This window comes from Theropithecus gelada, chromosome 13, assembly GCF_003255815.1.
Source record: "Theropithecus gelada isolate Dixy chromosome 13, Tgel_1.0, whole genome shotgun sequence".
NCBI classification, from domain to species: domain Eukaryota; kingdom Metazoa; phylum Chordata; class Mammalia; order Primates; family Cercopithecidae; genus Theropithecus; species Theropithecus gelada.
Genome location: NC_037681.1, coordinates 1,390,823 through 1,413,974, shown reverse-complemented (window position 1 = coordinate 1,413,974; position 23,152 = coordinate 1,390,823). Strand labels below are relative to the sequence as shown.

Here is a 23,152-nt window from a genome sequence, read left to right as displayed (position 1 = left end):
GAAACTCATTAGAAGCTCAGTGCCCAGGATTTTTATTGGGGGCTGGTCACCAAGGCACCCACTGCCTAACTCTGGACTGCCTAACTTTGGACTTTTGCCCCATGAATCTTTTCCCTTTGGTGGTTTTGCTTTGCACCCTTTTGCTGTAATAAATTTTAGCTAAGATTATATGCTGAATTGTGTGAATTCTTTTAATGAATCACTGGAACCTAAAGGTGGGTTTGAAGACCCCTGACACACATGATCAACCAAAAGTTACTACAGTTTACATCCTTTCCCTGAGCTACCTCCCTCCAAATTTTGTTCCTACAGCGGGGAAAAAAAAGAGGAGAAGGGAGAAAAAGAGACAGATAAAACAAATCCAGTTATGGTATTTGTCATTTATCTCTATATCTACATATTCCCACCTGTAAGCAACAGGCCTGGTTTCTGAAATCCTAACCAACATTATATAGCAGAGGTTCTTGAATTTTAATTTACTTCAGAATCACTTAAAGTTAAAACAAAGTAGCTGGACCCTATCCCCAGAGTTTCTCATTCAGTAGGTCTGGGATGGGACCTGAGAATTTGAACAAGGAGCTCAAGAGTACAACAGCCCTAGGATGCCCACTCATTTAACCAATATTTATTGAGCACTCATTATATGTGACAGGTACAGCAGTGAAACAAAATAACCAAAAATCCCTTCCCAAGAACTTAACTTCTGGCAAGAGACATAACACACAAAATAAGCAAACTATAAACGATGACAAAAGATGATACATGCTACCTGGGGGAAAAAAGCAGGGTAAGAGAGATGGGGAGCATGTACGGGTGGAGCAACCGCAACTTTAAAACAGTGCTGGCATGGTAGGCTTTACTGAGTAGATGACACTGGAGCCAAGACTTGAAAAAAGTGAAGGAACTACCTACCATGTGGCTGGCTGCTTTGGGGAAAGCATGCCAGCCTGAGGGGAGAAAAGCCCTATTGCAAAATACACCTAGACTATTCAAACAACAAAGAGGCCAGCATGTCAAAAGTGGATTTCTGGCCAAGGAAAATAGAAGAGGTCCAAGAGATAATGGTCCTGGTTTGGTAGGATCTTTGGCATTTTAAAGACTTAACGCTTTTACGTTGACTGAAAGGGACCACTGCAAGGTTTTGAGCAGAGAAGGCATGTAAACTAATAAAAAAAATTTTGGGGGGATTTTTGTTTGTTTGTTTGTTTTGAGACAGGGTCTCGTTCTGTTGCCCATACTGGAGTGCAGAGGCACAATCTCGGCTCCCTGCAACCTCTGCCTCCCGAGCTCAAGCAATCCTCCCACCTCAGCCTCACAAGTAGCTTGGATGACAGGCGCCTGCCACCACACCAGAAAATTTTTGTATTTTTTGCAGAGACAGGGCTTCACTATGCTGCCCAGGCTGGTCTCAAACTTCTGTGCTCAAGCAATCCTCCTGCCTTGGCCTCCCAAATTACATAGATTACAGGCATGAGCCACCATGCCTGGCTGATAAAACATTTTCATATGGTCAGTCTAACTGGCAACAAGAGTACCAGAACTGAGCATGAAAATAAGAGGCTGTGGCAGCAATCTAGATGAGAAATGACACTGGCTCAGTCCAGGATTTCATGACTGGACATGAGGGAAGAAAAGGACTCACAGATGTCTCCAAGGATTCTAGCCTGGGTCAACTAGAAAGATGGAGTTGTCTTCAATTAAAACAAAAAACAAATCAGCACTTTGGGAGGCCAAGGCAGGAGGATCACTTGGGCACAGGAGTTTGAAACCAACCTTGGGCAACAGAGTCAGACCCTGTCTCTATAAAACATACAAAAATTAGCTGGGCATGGTGGCACACGACTTTGGTCCCAGCAACTTGGGAAGCTGAGGCGGGAGGATCACTTGAGACTGGGACATCTAGGCTGCAGGGAGCTACAGCACTTCACTCCAGCCTGAGTGACAGAGCCAGACCTCAACTCTCCATCCTGCCAAAAAAGAATAAAGGCTGAGCAGGTATGAGGGATGAGGAGAGACAGAAAGTTCAGTTTGGGGCTTGTAAAGTTTGAGACGTTGAGTAGGCACCTCAGTGCATAAGTGGAGGAGTTGGTGAGATATACAAACCTGGAGTTCAACAGCAGTGTTAGGGCTGGAGATACAAATTTGTGAGTCACTGCCATATATATATATATAAAACTCAATGCATGGGACTATATGAAATCATCGGGGGAGTCAGTACAGACACAGAGAAGTGATAAAAGAATTGAGTCTTGAGAACACCAAGTTTATGAGGCTGGGAAGAAATAGAACTGGAAAAGGAAGGCTAACAAAGACTGCTGAAGCACTAACTGTGATGGAGGAGGAAACTCAAGAAAAGTATAATGTTGGGGAAACCAAGAGAAGAAAATGTGTCAAGGAAGGAGGAGTAACCAGCTGTGTTGATGTGCTACTAGGTCAAGTAAGATGTGGACTGAGAATGGCCAGTGGATTTACAATGTGGAAGTAACCAGTGACGATGACAAGAATAGTTTCTCTAAAGCTCTATGAAAAGAAATCCTAAAAGGTTACAGGAACTGTGAAGAGGAACTATATTAAGTCTGTTCAATGACAACTACTGAGAGAAATGAAAAGGTAAGAAAAAAGCTTTCCTTATCTCTAAATACAGTTGCACAAAGTTTCTATCAAGTGTTTCCAATTTTCAATGACACAATTAGGTTTCCAACTTCTAATAATTTAGGCTAAGACAAGACTTGGTACTTCAAGAAATTTTCAAAATCTGTTGAAAAGGTGTTCCATAGATTTCTTGGACCAAAAGCATCTAATTGCCTCAGTAGCTCTGTTCTGACCATTTCTGATCTTTCTGTACTTAAAGCATACCTAACCTCAATAGCCTCATCTTCTCTATGAACCCATCTGACCACAGACTTACTCTCTCTTCTGAATTCCTGGTAACTTCTGCCCTCTCCCCTACTCCCCCCGCACTTAACTATAACCCATTGTAACAATTTCATGTATATATACCATCATCAGTCTCTACTAAACATAAGCCCCCAAAGGAAGGCCAAGTCCTTATTGCAAATTGTATACTCCAGTTTTATGTTAATAGTGCCTGCAAATGTGCAACATATACAAGTATCTGAATTGATGGTAAATAAAGTGAGGAAAAAATTGTTTTTTTTTTAGAGCCATATTCGACAAATGGTGCTGAGACAACAAGATATCCACATGCAAAAGAATCACATAATATATAAAAACTAATTCAAATGAGCCGAATGCAGTGGCTCATGCCTATAATACAAGCACTTTGGGAACCCGAGGTGGGTGGATTGCTTGAGCCCAGGAGTTTGAGACTAACTTAGGCAACATGGCAGAACTCCGTCCCTACAAAGAATACAAAAATTAGCAGGCGATGGTGGTGCACGCCCCTAGCCCAAGCTTCTAGGGAGGCTGAGGTGGGAGGACTGCTTGAGCCCAGAAGGTCGAGGCTACAGTGAGCTGCGAGCATGTCACTACCCTCCAGCCTGGGCAACAGAGCGAGACTCTCTCTCAAAAAAATAAAAACAAAAATAAAAATTAACTCAAAATGGAATAAAGACCTAAATGTAAGAGCTGAAACTATCAAATTCTTGCAAGAAAACAGATGCATTTTTGACCCTGAATTAGGCAATGGTTTTTCAGATACGACACCAAAAGCACAAGAAACCAAAGAAAAAATAATTAAAATGGACTTCATCAAAATTAAAAACTTTTGTGTTGCAAACACTATCAACAAAGTGAAAAGATGGTTCATAGAAGGGGAGCAAATATTTGGAAATCACATTCTGAAAGGGTCTAGTATTCAGACTATATAAAGAACTCTTAAAGCTCAACAATAACAAGACAAACACCACAATTTAAAAAAGGGCAAAGCACAAGGCACCGTTCAAGCCTGTAATCCCAGTACTCTGGGAGGCCAAGGTGGGAGAATCACTTGAGCCCAGGAGTTTGAGACTAGCCTGGGCAACAAGGCAAGACCCTGTCTCTACAGAAAAAAATATAAAAATGTGGCTGGGCATGGTGGCTCATGCCTGTAGTCCTAGCAACTAGGGAGGCCGAGGCAAGTGGATCCCTTAAGCCCAGGAGGTTGAAGCTGCAGTGAGCTATGGCTGCACCACTGCATTCCAGCCTGGATGACAGAACAAGACCCTATCTCAAAAAAAAAAAAAAAAAAAAAAAAAAAAAAAAAGAAGTAGTCAAAGATTTGAATAGACATTTTTCAAAAGAAGATACACAAATAGCCAATAGGCACACAAAAAGATGCTCAATAGTATTGGTCATTTATGAAATGAAAATCAAAACTACAATGAGATACTACTTCATGCCCACTGTGATTGGCTACCAGGAAAACACAGTAACAAGTGTTGGAAAGGATGTGGAGAAATTCAAAGCCTTCTCCATTGCTATTGGAATATAAAATGGTGCAGACACCATGGAAAACAAGTTGGCAGTTCCTCAGAAAGTTAAACAGTTATCATATGACCCAGAAATTCCACTTCTAGTTATATACCCAAAAGAACATGTGCACACAAAAACCTGAATCAGAATGTTCACAGTAGCATTACTCGTAAGACAAAAACTGGTAACAAATCAAACCTGCAAATGATGAATGGATAAACAATGGATTATCCAGTCATTAAAGGAAATGAGGTGCTGATACATACTATGACACAGATGAACCTTGAAAATATTACATTAAGTATTCAATAAGCCAGACACAAAAGGCCACATATTGTGTCATTTCATTTACATGAAAGGTACAGAATAGACAAATTTACAGAGACAGACGTAGATTAATGGTAGTTGGGGTGGCAGGAGGCAGGGTGGGAATGGAGAGTGACTATTAGTAAGTGCTGGATTTCTTTTGGAAACAAAGAAAATGTTTTTTAAAAGAAAGTTATACCTCCTATCCATCCAGACTCATTTATTTCTACGTCAGTAGACAACAAGGTAGGAAAAATATAAAAAATAAAAAGGGTGCCAGGCACAGTGGCTCATGCCTGTAATCGCAGCACTATGGAAGGCCAAGGCAGGCAGATCACTTGAGGTCAGGAGCCTGAGACTAGCCTGGCCAATATGGTGAAACCCCGTCTCTACTAAAAATACAAAAATTAGCTAGGCATGGTGTTGGGCAGGCGCCTGTAATCCCAGCTACTAGGGAGGCTGGGGCAAGAGAACAGCTTGAACCCTGAAGGGGGAGGCTGCAGTAAGCTGAGATTGCACCACTGCACTCCAGCCTTGGTGACAGAGTGAGACTCGAGACTCGGTCTCAAAAACAATAATAATAAAAATAAAAAAGGAGAAGCCAAGCTGGAGGAGAGAGGTCACCTAGAATTTACCACTGAACTTCCACGCACCAACCTTGAAATCTGCTGATATTTTCAAATCGTAGTAACTTACAGACCTGGAGTTTGGTGCTGTTTGTTACCTCCTTTTCTTCCTTTACCATCTACAAATTCCTCTAATTTTTGGTTTTCAATTTTATGAATGACAGATACAAGCAGTTTAAGGCCAATTAATTAACATTGAGAGTTCTCAGAATGCTCCAAGGAAAAATAATTTCTACAAGGTATTTGGAAACTCAAGAAAAGCAGAATGGAATAATGTGAAAGAGAACCCTGGGAAAGCCCTGTTAAGAGAGAAATATTTCACTAATGCATTTTCAAATGGATTCAGTGGAAAGCAGCCAAAGGTAAAAACAGGTTTGAAAATCACTATAATGACCAGACTGACAGTCAACCAAACTTCTATAAGTCCTACTAGGAGAGTTCTAATGTTTTTTTGATCTCTCTGTATGAAAACACAACCTGCTTCTAGGGGAACCTTTATGTGAACGAAATCTAACTGGATTCAGTTCCTAGAAGAAAAGCTGGGAAGTTAACTGTGACAGTCATCTGCACCATAACTACATCCAGGTTGGCCACTGCAGTGGTCACTTATCATCCAGGAGAAAGTCCTGCACTAACTGTGTCTTCCAATGTAATAAACCCAGGGAACCCAGGCCCAATACATGAGCCTGAAAGAACAGCTCTGACGCAATGCTCACTCATCACTGAATGGTCACAAGTACTTTTTAAAGTCACTTTTATGATTAAACAAGTGTAAGAATTAGCATGTTCAATACAAGCAAAGAACCAACATATGTAGACAATCTACTTGTGTTGCTTTATTAAGTTAAAAATTTCAATACAATAGAACAGCACCTTTTATCATATAAACAGATTTTAAGCACAACACTCAAAATTTTCAAGTTCTGCCCTTGAGACTCACTGCTTTGCCATTTTAGGATGTATGCCCACTAGTTTCACAGAAACAATAAATTAGAAAAATGTTTCCACAGCATCCTATACTTCCCTATCAGAGTTTCATACTTTGTTGTAAATAGTTATTTGTCCATTCCTCCCACAAAATTAACTTTAGTAGGAAATATGACTAATCCTCGATGTTTAGCATAGTAACTGGCATATACTACACATTCAATAACTAGTTACCAAAAGAATACATATGAAAATAATTAATTATGTATTACATAATCTCAATTTCAAACCCAGCATTGAAGACTGTCTGATACTACCAACACCCTCTGAAACTGCCAGCAGTTTCACTCAGCAGTTCACTGATCCCTCACTCTCTCACAGAATGTTTAGCATCTGCTACACAATAGCACTGCAGCCTAAGTTCTCCAAATATCAAGTAAGTTAGGAAATAATACTGTTCCTGATTGTCAACAACATCGTCGCCTAAGTAGAAAATCCCAAGGAATCTACACACAAACACAATCCAAGAATAGGTGAGAGTTCAACAAGGTCACAGTATCCAAGATCAACACAAACATACAAACACACATATGCCCACATATTTTCAAATAAGACACATTCATAAAAGAGTCCCCCCGCATCAGTTCCTTCTCTCTTCCAAATAACGACTTCTCCCACCAACCCCAGGAATTAATGGGTTTGTGCTCTGACTCAAGTCACTTTTGAGACAGTTTCTTTTTTACAAAACTATTCCCACGTTTGTCAAAGATGCAATGAAACATCTCTAGTACATAATGTGACCCTACAAAAGTACATTCTAAGTCAGAATATAGGAAGGTAGAACAAATTTACATATTAAAAGGGTGACTGGTTTGCACAAAGCTAAAAACTGTAAAATCCCTAGTTATACCTTGGTTACACCTTCAATATCGTTTTAGCATTTTGTACATACTTTCTTTCTTACTGATCACAAGGGTTAAAAAAAACTACGTCTCGTGTCCAGCTCTGTGACAAGATTTACCCACTATTTTGACTCACCTTAATACAATCAAGACAAATATATCATTAACACTGACAAGTATGTTTCTCATCCCTACTCAGTATTTGCAGTTTTAATTTTCTGTCTGCCACTTATTTTTATGATATGGGGGGATGGGGGCTCAACTGCACACACACACGGTTAAAGATAGCATTGCTAAAACTAAACAGCTGGTTGGTAGGCAGCACACCATGTTGTAGCCTGAAATGTCTGCTCATCAGGAGATAATAAAAAGTTCTAATTTGGTCTATAAAAGGCAGTTAGTTTAAAGGTGTCAATTACACCATGAAATACATGCTGCCCACGAGTCAAACATGAGACATGAGACCCACCATACTTGAGAGCACTCTATAAAAAAAGAGGGAAGCACAATATTAAAAAGTATTGTTGTTTCAACCTTTTTGAAAATCATCACCACTTAAGACTAGAATATTTTCAGAGAAATGAGATTTCCCAGAAATCACTAAGACCTGGCTTGACATTTTAATGAATATCCTGTAGGCAGGAAAAATTTAAAATATCCAAGTTTATAAATATTACATGTATTGCATTTGAGCTCTTCTGAGTTATAAAAAGTTAACTCCACTTTCATAAGATGGACAGAGATCTTAAATTTAGAATTAAGTGGAAAGCAAAATGGAACACAAGTTCTGATGCAGATAAATACGAAGAAATCCATTTAGGAAACAAATCTAACCGTACCTAAATAAAAACTCAGACCTCATAGAGATATACTCCGGAATTCATTCTAGATTAGCTATTTAAATAAAAACATTAAAATCAGAAAGCTAAAAGAGTATTAGGCATCACTAAGAAGGCTGGTGCGGGGGAGAATCTACGATATACCACTCTTATAAAAGCCTTGATGCCTTAAAATACAAAATGAAACCAAGAAAAAACAGAAAAAAAAAGGTAAAAGGGAGAACTATGACATTTAGATTCAATTAACATTTATTGAGTGCTGAAGGCCTGCATCAGCAGTGTTCAAGATACTTTTCCCATGTTACCAATTTCTACACAGATTTAAGAAATTTAGAATGGGAATAAAGTAGATAAAGGATAAAAAGATCTAAGATTGACTCTACAAAAATCACTAACAAGGTGACCATAGATATCCTTGCGAAGTATTAGAATAGAAAAACTTGAAACTTGAAAAGGTAAGGTTGGTATTTTTTAAAAATAAAGGACTATTTCACTTCGTCTGTAGTAAAATAAACTGCGGTCCACTGACACTTTGGGCTTCTTGTGAGCTACTTCAGCACCTAGGACACAGCGGCCGCTTAGAGGAAGGAGAAAATGCATAAATAGAACACATCAATTTTTTTCTGGAGGAGGTACACACAGAAAACAAATTTTTTTCCATATATTAGTAGCCGGTAAATCTGCAAGGTAAAAGAAAGCATGGTATTTGGTGTTCAACTCCTGACCTTTCAGAGAACAGGAAATTGACAGACAGGCATTCTGATCCAGAGAGATTATTAAAGACCACTGCATCAAATTAGAGGCACAGTGTGCTGCAAAACCAAGCGTGAGGAAAAAACGAAATAAAGTTAATATTTAAGAGCTAAATTACATGGTACAGACTAATAGTGCTACTGGAGCAAAGAACAATATCAATGACTATCATAGAGAAGACAGGAAAGGCTTCAAAGTATATGAGGCAAGAACTGCAGAGAGAAGAAAAAAGATACAGGCACGAGATTTTATTTGTTTGTTTGTTTGTTTTTGTTTTGAGATGGAGTCTCGCTCTGTCACCCAGGCTGGAGTGCAGTGGCGGATCTCAGCTCACTGCAAGCTCCGCCTCCCGGGTTCACGCCATTCTCCTGCCTCAGCCTTCCGAGTAGCTGGGACTACAGGCGCCCGCAACCACACTCGGCTATTTATTTATTTATTTTTTGTATTTTAGTAGAGACGGGGTTTCACCGTGTTAGCCAGGATGGTCTCCATCTCCTGACCTCGTGATCCGCCCGTCTCGGCCTCCCAAAGTGCTGGGATGAGATTTTAAACATATGTCTGTGACAGTCACATTTTAGAGAACCTGTTCACTCCCTTCAAATTCCAAGTATAAAGACTTAATCTCTAGGCATCTCATTTGTCTCTGAAATGAAAGGTGGGACCACATTAGGTTTCCTGTAGCACTGGAATCTGGATTTCATATTTAAAAATCAAACTCAGGCCGGTTGCGGTGGCTCATGCCTGTAATTCCAGCACTCTGGGGGGTGGAGGTGGGTGGATCATTTGGGGTCAGGAGTTCAAGACCAGCCTGGCCAACATGGTGAAACCCCGTCTCTACTAAAATTACAAAAATTAGGCGGGTGGTGGTGGTGCACGCCTGTAATCCCAGCTATTCGGGAGGCTGAGGCAGGAGAATCACTTGAATCCAGGAGGCAGAGACTGTGGTGAGCCAAGACACTACAATCCAGTCTGGGCCACACAGTGAGATGCCCCTTCCACTCACCCCCCCCACCCAAAACAAAAACAAAAACAAAAACAAAATCCAACTCAGATTCCTACCTTTCCCTCTCCTAAACTTTCTATTTTCTACCTGGTTCCATAATGATCTACCCATCATTCATGCTTAAAACCTTGGATTAACCTTTGGTTTTTCCTGCCCTTTTCTCCTACTCTGCCAGACTCCATCTGTGCACCAACCCCTGGTCATTCCTTCCCTCAAAAGATCCCTTTCGTGGGTCCCTTTAAATTTCTACCACCAGTACCCAAAGACAGGTCTCTATTTCATCAAATCTAGGTTGACACTTAGCCTTAACTAACTAACCTTCTTGCCTCTACTCAAACCTCACTCCCAACTCCAAACCAACCTAAATATTGCTGACAACTGGTCTCTGATGATGTCCCTGTCTCCTCCCTATTCAAAATGTTCCCATCCCACCCCAAAGTAATTCAGTATCTTCCCAGTCTACTACTTTCCCTGGTATCCATGGCTTTACAAAACCTGTAATTTTAATGCTCTTATCGCCTTTCCCCTGCAATCTGGTCCTTCACCTCTCACTCCTCTACACCTTTGTTCTTGCCATCCTCCCCTCCAGGCACTCCATCTGCTTTTTCTACTATTCGCATTCAATCTCTGCTACTAAAACTTCCCATAGGTAAAAAGAGTCTCTCCTTGTCTCAAATCCCACCCCTTTTTATCTGCACCACTCATGTAGCATTTAGCCTAGATACATAACCTTGCATTATAGGGCACTGCTTTTGTTTGTGTGTTTGTTAAAAAAAAGCCAGTCTCATCTCCCTAACTGGACACAAAGTTCTTAGAGGATGAAAATGCTTGTTCTTTGTAACTCCTAGAAGATTTTGCTTAGTTCTACCTATAAGTGGTGATTAATAACTACTGATGAGGTGATCTAAAGTTCAGTTGAAATAATGCCTATCTACCCCCATGCAGTTCTTTCTAAGGGCTCTTTCTCTTCACTGGTGTCTGTATTAACCAGAAGCACTGTTAGATACTGTGCCACGGTCTTGTTTTTCCCCCTTTCAAATATGAGTCTGGTTTCTCCAACTAACTTCTAAGTTCCTTAAAGACTCTTTCTGATACCTTTTCAGCATTCTTTACAGTGTTAATCAGACCACTTGGCACAGAATGGTATTTAACATAAACCAGTAATAAAGACACCTAAATATTACTCAAAGTGTCTCAATTAAAGAGCATGTGGGCCGGGCGTGGTGGCTCACGCCTATAATCCCAGCACTTTGGGAGGACGAGGCGGGCAGATCACAAGGTCAGGATATCAAGACCATCCCAGCCAACATGGTGAAACCTCGTCTCTACTAAAATTAAAAAAAAAAAAAAATTAGCCAGGCCTGGGGGTGTGTGCCTGTAATCCCAGCTACTCGGGGGACTGAGGCAGGGGAATCGCTTGAACTCGGGAGGCGGAGGTTGCAGTGAGCCAAGATCGTGGCTGGAGCCACTGCACTCCAGCCTGGGCAACAGAGCGAGACTCTGCCTCAAAAAAAAAAAAAAAAAATAAAAAAAGTGCTTAACACTACTTAAGGCACAGACTTTATAAATAACACGTCTACCCTGTTTTACAAATTTCAAAGCCAGTTCACATCTATTATCTATTTCATTCTCATAACTCTGTGATGTCAGTTAACTGAAGGAAAAACTGGCTAAGCAAGATGGTAGGATCAGGCTGGGTGCGGTAGCTCACGCCTGTAATCTCAGCACTTTGGGAGGCTGAGGTGGGTGGATCACTTGAGCCGAGGAGTTCAAGACCAGCCTGGCCAACATGGTCAAACCCCGTCGCTACTAAAAATACGAAAATTAGCCGTGCATTGTGCACACCTGTAATCCCAGCTACTTGGGAACACATGAATCGCTTGAACCCGGGAGGCAGAGGTTGCAGTGAGCTGAGATCACACACCACTGCACTCCAGCCTAGGTGACAGAGTGAGACTCTGTCTCCAAAAAAAAAAAAAAAAACAAAAAGGTTGTAGAACCAGTAAACTGGCAGTGCAAGGATTCAAACCCAGACCTCCTGGGCCCAGGGTCAAAATTTTAGGTACTACTCCACAAGTACAGACTCATCTTCTCAACTAGCCTCCAAGTTCCTGGAGGACCAGGGCCATGAATAACATTTCTTTTAAAAGATTATTTCCTCATCTCCTCCCAAATGTCTTCATGTATCAATAAGATGAATTAAACCCATATGAATTCTGCAGATACAACAAACTCATCAGAAATAACACACAGCCTGACACTACATTGTGCCCCCGTAACAGAAGAAATCACCATCCAGGCCTCCATCTTTTTTTTTTTTTTTTTTTTTTTGAGACGGAGTCTCGCTTTGTCACCCAGGCTGGAGTGCAGTGGCGCGATCTCGGCTCACTGCAAGCTCCGCCTCCCGGGTTCCCGCCATTCTCCTGCCTCAGCCTCCCGAGTAGCTGGGACTACAGGCGCCCGCCACCACGCCCGGCTAATTTTTTGTATTTTTAGTAGAGACGGGGTTTCACTGGGTTAGCCAGGATGATCTCCTGATCTCGTGATCCGCCCGTCTCGGCCTCTCAAAGTGCTGGGATTACAGGCTTGAGCCACCGCGCCCGGCCCAGGCCTCCATCTTAAGTGGAGATAGACTTGGTAATATAAGCCTATGTCCTCCCCAAACGACATTCCCAAACAACCCTTTTGAGCTCAGCCACACAACCACCACACCCACATAAGGTGTAAGCATACTGTATTTCTCAAAATCCTCGACTCCTGCCAGATAGTCTAGTCTTTGTTTTTTGAAGGGTTGAGCTAACATCTAATCTAAAGAGAATGGCCAGGAGTTTCTGCTACTCTTAGAGCTTTCAAGGAAACGGCCAGTTAGAGAGCATCATCTCCTGGAAGTACCATGGGTCTCCAAGTACACATAGCTCAGAGCCAGGGCCCTCCACAATTTTCTCCCTAATCTGCATTTTGGGATCATTTTCAAAGACTTCAGAAGCCTTACAGATGAAGAAGCGGGGTCCTAAATAACAACAAGTTAGTTTTAATATTCCAAGTGAACAGTTTGCTAAAACACCATTTTCACCATCCTAAAGACTAAGAGACTAAGACATGAAAACAACAGAAACTTCTCTATCAGCTGTAGTATAATAGTATCACACAAGTGTTGGCAAGTTTCTCCTTACCAATGTTATTATCCAGAGTTTACTTTGGAAATAAAATAACTTTAGGAAAATAACTTTACCATGTCAAGCATTAAAGTAATTTCAAAAAAGTTCCCAAGAGGAATATGAACCAAGTTGTATTCTCTAGTCTCCAGATTAAGTCATACTAACAACTCACTACTTGAATTATATGAACATTATAGTTAGGAGGCAAGGCAAAAGCTGAGAAGGCGAGACTACTCAGGAAAACATCTCAGAGAATGTTACTGATATCACATGTAGCTGTTCCACTGTAATAGACATATATTACTCTGTCTGGGTTTAAGTGTTCCTTTCTAGAACTGTCTCTTCTCTACCTGATGAACAGTGTATCATAAGGCCAGATACCTCCTGAGAGAGTGAGCACAGCTCAAGGTGGCCAGAAGACCTGGCTCCCTGGCCCCAGTTACTGATTCAGGGAGAGAATCTAAAACGGAATAATAAAGGTACTCCCCGGAGTATCTCCCACAAAACAGCCACGTTCCTGTCTTTTGAGCTCCATTGGTCATCTCTACCCCATGGGAAGCAAACTTCCCTGAAAATGAAGCCAACAGTTGACAGAAGAGAAGATCAGTCCTGATGACATCCTTGGTGCCCCTGGAGCCAGCCTAGCCCTAACCTCAGCCTATTTATACATCCACAAATTCCATTTTAATGAAAACTATTATGTCACCTGCCAGTCTAAATGAATAAGGGGCCCAATAACAAAGAATTAATTATCTCCAGAGTGAGCCTGGAAAAAAAAAAAAGGCTAACAAAGTTAAATCTACTTCTAAACCCAACAGGAAACACCAATATACTGACCTTTTATTCTTATCACCTAAAATAGCCTAAATAACTAGAGAAACAGTCTGTTCTTCTCTTAGAATATCTGAACAATGTCCACCCAAACTTTTATTTATGACCTACTGATATACTATTTTCCAGACTAGATGTTAAACACAGATACCAAACTGTATTCAAAACAAAGTCACTATTGACTCAAGAGTGTCTTGTCAGTATTTAGCAAAAGTCTAGGTAACAAAGGGGCAACCTGGCTATGTGGCCTACTCCATGTACACCACAGAATAAGGCTAAAAAGGTAAATAAGCTACTAGTCTACCAAGCCCTGATATAATACATTTACTTTCATTCAAAACAATATATTCAACACTGGTCAGCTCTGAAAAAGCACAGATCATTCATATATACAAATAAGCATACTTTTCAACACATATATATAATATACACATTCCAAATTTTAGAGTGGAAGATTATACCTAACATGCGATCCTCAACCTCTGGTTTCTGTGTCCTGATGCAATATCATGCCACAGCGATGAGTTAAAAATGTGACCTCCACAAGATTTTTTTTTTTTTTTCATGTTTACTTGCCTACTTACCTTCTCATTTGTTACCCCCACATTTTTAAAAAGAAACCGGTTCTCCAACTGGTAACCAAATTTTCAACAGTGTCTTTGATTCACCAAAGGGATACGGGTAGGAGTTATGGTTTACATGAGTTTTACTACTAAAAGTCACAAAATACACACACACCAAAGGAGTTTTAGGTGCCAATAGAGTATATGTTGATCACTCCCACAGATAAAGACATCTTTACCAACTTGCAAAGTGAGATAACACTAAGCCTTAATCATAGTAAATGGAAATACATATCCGATTCCTTAGAGAAAAAAGGGAAAGTGACAAATCGTCATTTCACTGGATTCTTTTACAATTTTTTCTGGAGGTCAGGCGTGATGGGTCATGTCTGTAATCCCTGCACTTTGGGAGGCCGAGGCAGGTGGATTGCTTGAGGTCAGGAGTTCAAGACCAGCCTGACCCACATGTTGAAACCTTGTCTTTACTAAAAATACAAAAATTAGCCAGGCGTGGTGGTGGGCGCCTGTAATCACAGCTACTCGGGAGGCTGAGGCAGGAGAATTGCTTGAAGCAGGAGGTGGAGGTTGCAGTGAGCTGAGATCACACCACTGCACTCCAGCCTGGGTGACAGAGGGAGGCTGTCTCAAAAAACAACAATGAAAATTTTTTTCTGGAAACTGGCATTTATGTCTGTGAAGTGGGCAACCAGGTGGTCCAGGAACAAGAGCAGAAAGATTTTTCACTGGGTGTGCTTTTTTATCATTTGAGTTTATACCATTTGAATGTACTATTTACTGGGTTATCTTTTTCATTGTTTGAATGGATACCATTTGAAATATATGACCTACTAAAAATTAATAAATGCATTTTAAATTTAGAAAATTCCTTGAAAGTCACTTTCAGAAACCACATTAGAACTCCGTTAAATAATAGTCTAAAAATAATCAGAAAAAAATACTGCATGTCCTTTACTCTTACAAAAACTGCAATTTTCCCAAGTATACTTTAAACATGTCCTGAAACCATTACCAACTGTTTCTGCCTAATTTTCTTTCACAAAGTATGAATTCAGAATACCAGCAAAACATGATAAATAGTTCTTTTCTGTTTTTCCCTTCCACCACAGTGGTGCTAATGGGAAACAACATAAATTTGCCAATAGGAAAAAAATGCTAAAAGGCATATAATCACAAATCAAATCACCAAAATTTAACCATACAGTAGCTAACCCTGTTAACTCAGGGTTATCCAAAGTGTGGCTCCCATACCACTGACGCAAATGGTAATTTTAGCTAGTATGTAAACTAATATTTAAATGGTTATGAATTTATTTTAACATGTAGTGTATTATACCTAATACCTACGCACCACATGTAGGACTACACAAATATCATTGCCTAAGATAAATCTACTTAAGTAAAATCGTTAGTCCATCTGAAAAGTAAGAGTGCACATGTGTATGAGTGAAGTTTTAGAAGCACCAGTGCACTATACAAATTACATCAAGGCACACTGGGAATGACCACCAGCCTACATTAACCACAATGAACCTTACACCAAACTTTGTGCTCACAGAGAAACCCTCACTGAAAGGCTGACACAACCAAATGACAGAAGTTGTGATCTCTATTCCTTTTACCTTGGGCACCTCACTGCAGGCTCTGGCTCACTCCCCACCCTCCTATCTACCACCCTAAGGTTTCTAATTCCAAAGGCATGAAGTCTAGAGTCAATCAGTCTCCAGGGAGAGGAATGGTTTGGGCCTTGACACAGCTCTTCAATATTCTCCGTGGGTTCTTATTGCTTCTTCATATTTCTATTACAACTATGTTGTCCCTGAACCACCAATATTCCCTAACTGGCTATGGTACCAAGTCAAAGCCTGCACTTCCCTCTCAGAGTCTTATATTCCATTATTGTTCTCTGCTGCAAGCCTGATACCAGCACAACACCATTTAAAAGAAAAAAAAAAAAAAAGATATTCTGTTCTGAGGCTGATGGATTTGGCTAGAGGTGGATTAAACGGGACAGCACAAACCAATTCACCCAGGTATGAGAGACCAGCCCATACTATCCTCATTCCCCCAAGGGTATCTGCACTAAGAAACTTTCATTTAAAAAAGATTAATGAGAGAAATTTTATGTGAAAGAATTTCAGGCTACTTAAAGGTGATTTAGACCACCTGAGAAATTTTAGGGCTCACTGCAGGACTATCTAACTAAACTCTATTTATGTATGATCAGTTTCCATCACAAACTACCCTAACAGCTCATTTAATATATAGCTGTCTGCTCACAACAAAATCTTGCCTCAGCAATTCCTCACCATCATTTTATCCAATTGAGACTGGCCCTAAATTTTCTAAAACAAAGCTCACAATCACATCCCCCTTCAACTTACATCCTCTATCATGGAAGAAAGGTACTTTTTGTTCCATCATTTTCCTCTCAAACTCTGCCTATGACCTGGTCCCTACAAAGGAAATGTTCCTTCCACCTCTCCAAGTCTAGGCCCTTCATTCTCTTCCTCCACTGGTTCCTTGGCGGGGCCGGGAGCACAGAGGGAATACCTCCCACCGCTGTACTGGATTTCCCACACCTCGGTTCACATCACATTTTTCTTCTTAACCCCCAGTAATCTGGCTTGTCTTAGCAATTCTATGAAACTGCAAACACAGAGGGTTACTGACTCCCAATAGCCAAATAAAAGCCGACCAACCTCTCCTTTTCTAAGCCCTCACCCTTTTCGGTTTCTGCTGGCTCTATCCAGCCTTGGCTCTCCACTCGCCAAGGGAAATTCAAGACTGCGGTTAGACCCCAGTCTTTCTTCTGTGCAATCTAAGTGATCCCCTCCACTGTCCTCCTAGAAATGACATCAGAAAACAGTCTTAGACCTATGCATCTTCAGCCACCAGTAAATATGAGAGCCCTCGATTCTATCTTCATTAAGCCCTTCAACTTTAACCTCACATGTCCAAAACCAAATTCAAAGTCTTCCCAGGATTCCTGTCCCATTCCACCTTCACTTCCCTGTATCTATGAACTATATCATCATCGCCACGTCAAATTTCCCTTCACAGGCAGCCACCAAGGTCTGCTCGTTTTTCCATACTAGTATTGCAACTCCTATGAGAATTAATGTGGTTTTTCCATATTAATATCTCATCCGCTATGACTGCAGGTTTGCTTCCTTCCTGGAGTTCAAAAATGACTGCAGTGCCCAGAACGAGAAGTTGCTGTAAGACTCCTTTCCCATGGACCAGCACCCATCCTCAACTGAAATGCAGTCTGGGAAAACAAAGTGTGAAAAAACGAAGGAGGAGGGGAGAGACACTCAGCGAACGCCACTGCCCTCATCTCACCTGCCACAAATAATCTGCATCTTCCCCCAGCTACCAAACCGTCCTTCACATAAATTTCTGTTCAGTCCACAAGCTGAGAAGCCCCCTCAGCCTCTTTAATAAACCCATTAAATAAGTCCTTTACTTATTGATCAAGAGGAATCATCGCTGTGACTTTTTAAGTGTAAGAAAACCAAGCCTTTAAAAGTACTTGTCCTCAGGGCTTGGGGCAATAAAAAAAAAAAACCTAGGTGAAACACCTTCTATAGGAAAATTTATTTTTTTTTTGAAAGAACTTGACCAGACAAAGCAAGTAACCAGCAACATGTGCACAATTTACTTGGGCAAACGTCGCCCGTTCCCCCTTAGTGTCATCAGAAGGTACACTAGGAGAACAGAAGGGTTTGATTGAGCTGGTTTCCAAGGAACCATGTCAGAGCCGCTGCGGAGTTAGAAGCTGCGTCCACACAGCAGCCAAATCATGAAGTTGCAGGAAAGGCTGTTGTTAACCCACAGCTAAGAATAACGCTCGACTTTCCAAAATAAGACGAAGAAACGAAGTCCCCAGGCCAAGGATTCGCGGCGGCACAGAGGGGAAAGGGGGCCGCCTGCACTGCCCTCATCACTCAGAGCCTGGGGTCCCAGGCGATTCGCGCACGGCCCGCAGGACCGCGCCGCGAGCACCACGTGAGACCCTCGGGGCCGGCTGGGGGCGGGGGACGAGGGGCGCCCACTCGCGGGGGCGACAATTTGCAGGTGCGGTAGGCTGCCCCCACACCCACGTTTATCCGGACTGGAGCCCGCAGCTCCTGGCCGGGTTTCCGGGTGGTTCGCGCTCCTTCTGAATTAGCAGCTAAGTCGCGGCAGGTTCGAGGTAAATCGGGCGAAAAGAGGAGAAAAAGTCTCAGGGGTCTGGGGGCCTCTGCGCCCCAGGGGAGGCGAGGGCCGGGCCAGAGGTGCGAGGGTGGGTGAGGGGTTCTCGCCGCGGGGCCGGGGCCGGGGCCGGGGCTCGGGCGGTGGGCCTTGCCCCGCGCGCCTACGCGGGCCGCCCTACCGTGGCTCTGCAGGATCTCGTGCTTGAGGCCGCCGGTGTAGTCGATGAGCTCCTCCAGGCCGCGCTCGCACAGCTGCCCGTAGCCCGAGAACTTGTGCAGCACCTTCTCCAGCTCGCGCTCCACGGTCACGCACTGATCCATGCCGGAGGCGGCGGCGCTCGGCTCCTCGGCGCCCGGGTGTCCGCAGCCGTTCGGCCCGAGCCCCGCCGAGGCCGCGTCCTGCTCCTCGTCCCCTAAGCGGGCGGCGCGGGAGGCTGAGGCAGCCGAAGCGGCGGGCGCACTAGCCGCGGCGCCGGGGGAGCCCCGCGCAGCCGGAGCCCGCCTGCCCCATGGCGCCCTGGCCCCGCGGCGCGTCGCCGCTGCTCCCGTTCGCTCGCTCCACCCGGCCCCGCGTCTCCGGGCCCCGCTCGCGACGTTCGGGTACCCGCGGCGGCGCGGCCGATTGTTTTTGTTTTCACGGGAACCGACTGATGACCTGGTTCTCCCGGGCGGCACCAAGCGCTGCCGACTGGGGGGAAGGGGATGGCCACCCGCGCGAGGAAAGGAGGCGGCGCGGGCCGTACCAAGCGCACCCTCGGGTGGGGGGGCGACCCGGGGAGAGCGGGCGGGGGAATGCGACCGGCGCCCACACGCACCGCTGCTCTAAAGGCGTGGGCCGTACCACGCGGAAGGCGTGCGAGGGAGAGGGCGAGGGTGGAGCGAGGCCCCAATTGGCCTGAGGAGCTAAATAGGTAACTTTAGAGACAGCCCCAGCGCTCGGAGAGCGCTACAACTACGCGCTCCGTAAACAAGGGGGCGGAAACCGGCCTTCACCACTCCGCCCAGAAGTGGGGAAACCCAACCAATGGGCGCGGGGAGTGGTAAGAAACCAATCCCTGGCCGAGGCGTAAGTCTTCAGCCAATCCAGGCTGAGGGGCCAAACCAACGGGCTCGCTGTTGGAGGGGGTGACTTGGAGAGCGTACCGAGAGACGAGTAGTTTCTGGAAAGCCATAGGGGAAAACCAGACAAAAATACAAAGGGCTGTTTTCCGTAGGACGTCGCCCTGACCCCAATTTATTTCGTCTCCTCATCGCTCTTAAGGGAAAGGGGTACCGTCATTCCGAACTTTTGGGCGACGCATCCACCTCCTGGGATGAAAAACCAAGCCAGGCCGACCGGGCTGGTGCTGCGGCGGGTTGAGGCGCTAATGGGAATTAAAGGCGGGGATGATCAGGCCCGGGCGAGGGGAGCCGCTTGCTGCTAGCGAAAGGCCCGCGCCGGCTGTCAGCGCTACCCCGGGCTTGCGACACCCAGGAAGTCATGTCCCCATCCCCCGCGGGCCCTTTGGCCCCTTGGCCGGGAACCTCTTCTCCTGACGGTGGCCTCGCCCCAGTGCCATGTGCCGGGCAGCTTAGCCGGGTGGAAAGAACGCGCTAGAGAGCCCGGCAGCCTGGCCCTTGCTCCCTAGGAAGCCTTATGCTGTCGGATCGGATCGGCTTTGCCCCCTTGGGTAAATCCTTGCCATAACTTGCTATGGCGTCTCCAGCCTTGGCTTAGACCTCCTTGATCAGGGTCGGCTGCACTACCTTTGCATTTCTTCAGGAGCCCAGCTAGTTCGTGATTCAGGGCCTCTGCACTTGCCCTTTCCTTGGCCCGGAAAACTCTTCCTCCTGCTTTTTTCATCCTAAAGTTCTCAGCTCACTTGTCCCCTTACAGGGTCCTCCCCTGGCTGACCACACAACTGTACTTCCTCCCCACCGTTAATACCATAACACATTTTATTATTTCCACACCACTTAAACTCTGAAATGATCTGATATTTTATTTTTCTGTCTGCACTACTTACATAAAACCATGAAGGCAGGCCCCTTGCCTGAGTTTTTTGCTTAGAACAGCCCCTGGCGTGAGGTGGTAGGCAATCCTTTTTTTAAAATTAAAGTGGTAACGTTTTTGAGCCTTAACTTCCGTATAACTGAGAAATAATTGGAATTAATAATACTTAACTAAATTGTGAGATAAAGGAGATAGTATATGTAAATACCCATAATAGACTCAGGAAAACCACATGATAAAGGTGGTGGTAGTCATTATCAGGGCAACCTCAAATGATGTTATTTCAGATCTCCTTTCTCCCCACTCACCCCATTTTTCTTTCTTCCCTCTTTTCTTGGCAGATGTCTCTGATTCTTACTTCACAGATTAAAAAAAAAAAGAAATCCAGGTCCAGCAACCTCTGCCACTCTTTTCCAAGTATTGCTGTGTATCATCCATTTTGTGAACATTCTCATGTACCCAAAGGACCAGGAGCCCCTTCTCCCTTTCCAGGACAGCCATTGAGGCCTGCGGGCTGCCTCTCACCCCTGTCCAGATCTTCCCCCTCTTTCTCTGCAGTAGGTTCTTCCCTTCTGCTTTCAGCCCAAATGGGTTTGACCTACCTGGGGGAGGAACCTTCATTTAATCCTCCTCAAGCACTCATTTCCTTTCCTGCCAAGCTGCCTAGACAAATCTACGTTTATTCCTCCCTTTTCTTCAAGGATCTCCTTGATAAGCTCAGTCACCCTTTTCTCAGTCTTTTTTTTTTTCTTTAAAGGGTTGTTATAGTATGAAATATTCCATTTAAGGCACTCAACAAAATGCCTGGCACAAGGTAAGAGCCATGATAATCCACTGATCTCAAATAATCAATGACTCCTCATTACCTACATCTTCAGATCCTCTCTCAAGGACGTGGGCTGCCCAGTGTAGCAACACAGCACAAACCCCTATCCAGGCATGAAGCACTTTTCTACCCTCGGTATGACTTGAGTACAGCTCGTTCGTACTTTGTCTTCTCCTGGAACACTTTTCTTTATTCTGTTTTTCGAATCCTCCCTTTCTTCAAGTAACAAGTCTTACTTTAGTGACACCTTCTAAAACCTAGGCCTGCACTCTTGAATACCATAATCACCAGCCAGCCACATGTAGCTTTGTTTGTTTGTTTTTTGTTTTTTGTTTTTTGTTTTTTTTTTTTTTTTTTTTTTTTAGAGATGGAGTCTTGCTCTGTCAGCCAGGCTGGAGTGCAGTGGTGCAATCTTGGCTGACTGCAACCTCTGCCTCCCGGGTTCAAGTGATTCTCCTACCTCAGCCTCCTGAGCAGCTGGGACTACAGGCACACACCACCACGCCCAGCTAATTTTTGTATTTTTAGTAGAGACAGAGTTTCACCATATTGGCCTGGCTGGTCTCAAACCCCTGACGTTGTGATCCATCTGCCTTAGCCTCCCAAAGTGCTGGGATTACGGGTGTGAGCCATCACACCTGACCCACATGTAGCTGAATTGAAATATAAGGTAGATAATTTAAAATTTAGTTCCTCAATTGCACTAATCACATCTCAAATAATAATCACATGTAGCTGGTGGCTACTGTATTAATCAGTGCAAAATAATTATTTCCATCACTGTAGAAAGTTTTGTTGGACAGTGCTGATCTAGACCATGACCACAGTAAAGTTACCAGCCCTACCTTTAACTGCTGAAGACCTCTGTATAAGTCATTTCATGTCTTAGTGCATACTGCCCCCATCGTTTTAGTTAATTTTTCCAACATGTGCCTTGTTGACTCAACTAGACTATCAGCTTCCAGATCTGGGCTTTTTTTATCTCCCATGATTTAATCAGCATGAAAAGAAGTGCTTGTTAAAGGAAAAAGAATACACAAATTAGAGGAGAAGAGGCTTCAGAGTTAGCTGGGAGAGAAAAATAGTACTTGTAAGGGCAGAGATTTATGTCCCCTCTTTACTTTGTATTGGCCCTTTCAACACAGTGCATAATTGCTTTAAGCCTAAACTGAATTGTTAAAGAAGCACCTCTAGAAACAACAGGGAAACAAATTTAGTTTTCAGAGCAACTGCAAATTAGTTTTCTATAATTGCATTTTCACTACAGAACAAAGAAGAACTCACACACACACAAAATCCCACTTTAGTATCAAGAGGACTCCTGCCCCCACATGCTGTTCAGCCTGGAGAAGCTTTAATTGACACTCATTCTGGACTTTGCTCGTCTTCCCCTCCACTCCAGATTTGACTCTGTAAAATGTAAGTAAACATTAATCAAAAAAGAAAGGAAAAAGAAAACCTTTTGTCTTTCAGCCAAAATACGTATTTATTGTAGGAAAATTAGAAAACACAAATAAGTAAACAGAAATAAAAGTCCCATGAAAGCCCAAGACCCAGAAAAAGAAAATCAGTTTTAACGTTCGGGGTAAATTTCCACAGATTTCTTTTTTGTGCATACACATAAACTCAGATGCACATTTTTATGAAAGAAAGCTCTTATTGTATTTACTATTTTGTAAACAGCTTTTGTTGTCCTCTTAACATTTCTCCAACAACAACAAAAACAGTTTTTAGAACTGCTTTTGACATCTTTTTAAAATGCTTAATAGCTGTTACACTAGCTTATAGCTTATTC

At 43.2% G+C, this 23,152-nt stretch overlaps 1 protein-coding gene across 2 annotated transcripts in view; it reads right to left on the bottom strand.

Annotated features, from left to right (window-relative positions):
• RMND5A (required for meiotic nuclear division 5 homolog A) overlaps positions 1 to 19,555 on the bottom strand; it is a 61,935-nt gene extending 42,380 nt beyond the window's left edge. For both annotated transcript variants that reach the window (XM_025405791.1, XM_025405792.1), the window contains exon 1: positions 18,718 to 19,555. In XM_025405791.1, the coding sequence (XP_025261576.1) occupies positions 18,718 to 18,859 (142 nt within the window). In that variant the 5' untranslated portion in view covers positions 18,860 to 19,555. The remainder of the gene's footprint in view (positions 1 to 18,717) is intronic.
• Between the last annotated feature and the right edge of the window lie 3,597 nt (positions 19,556 to 23,152).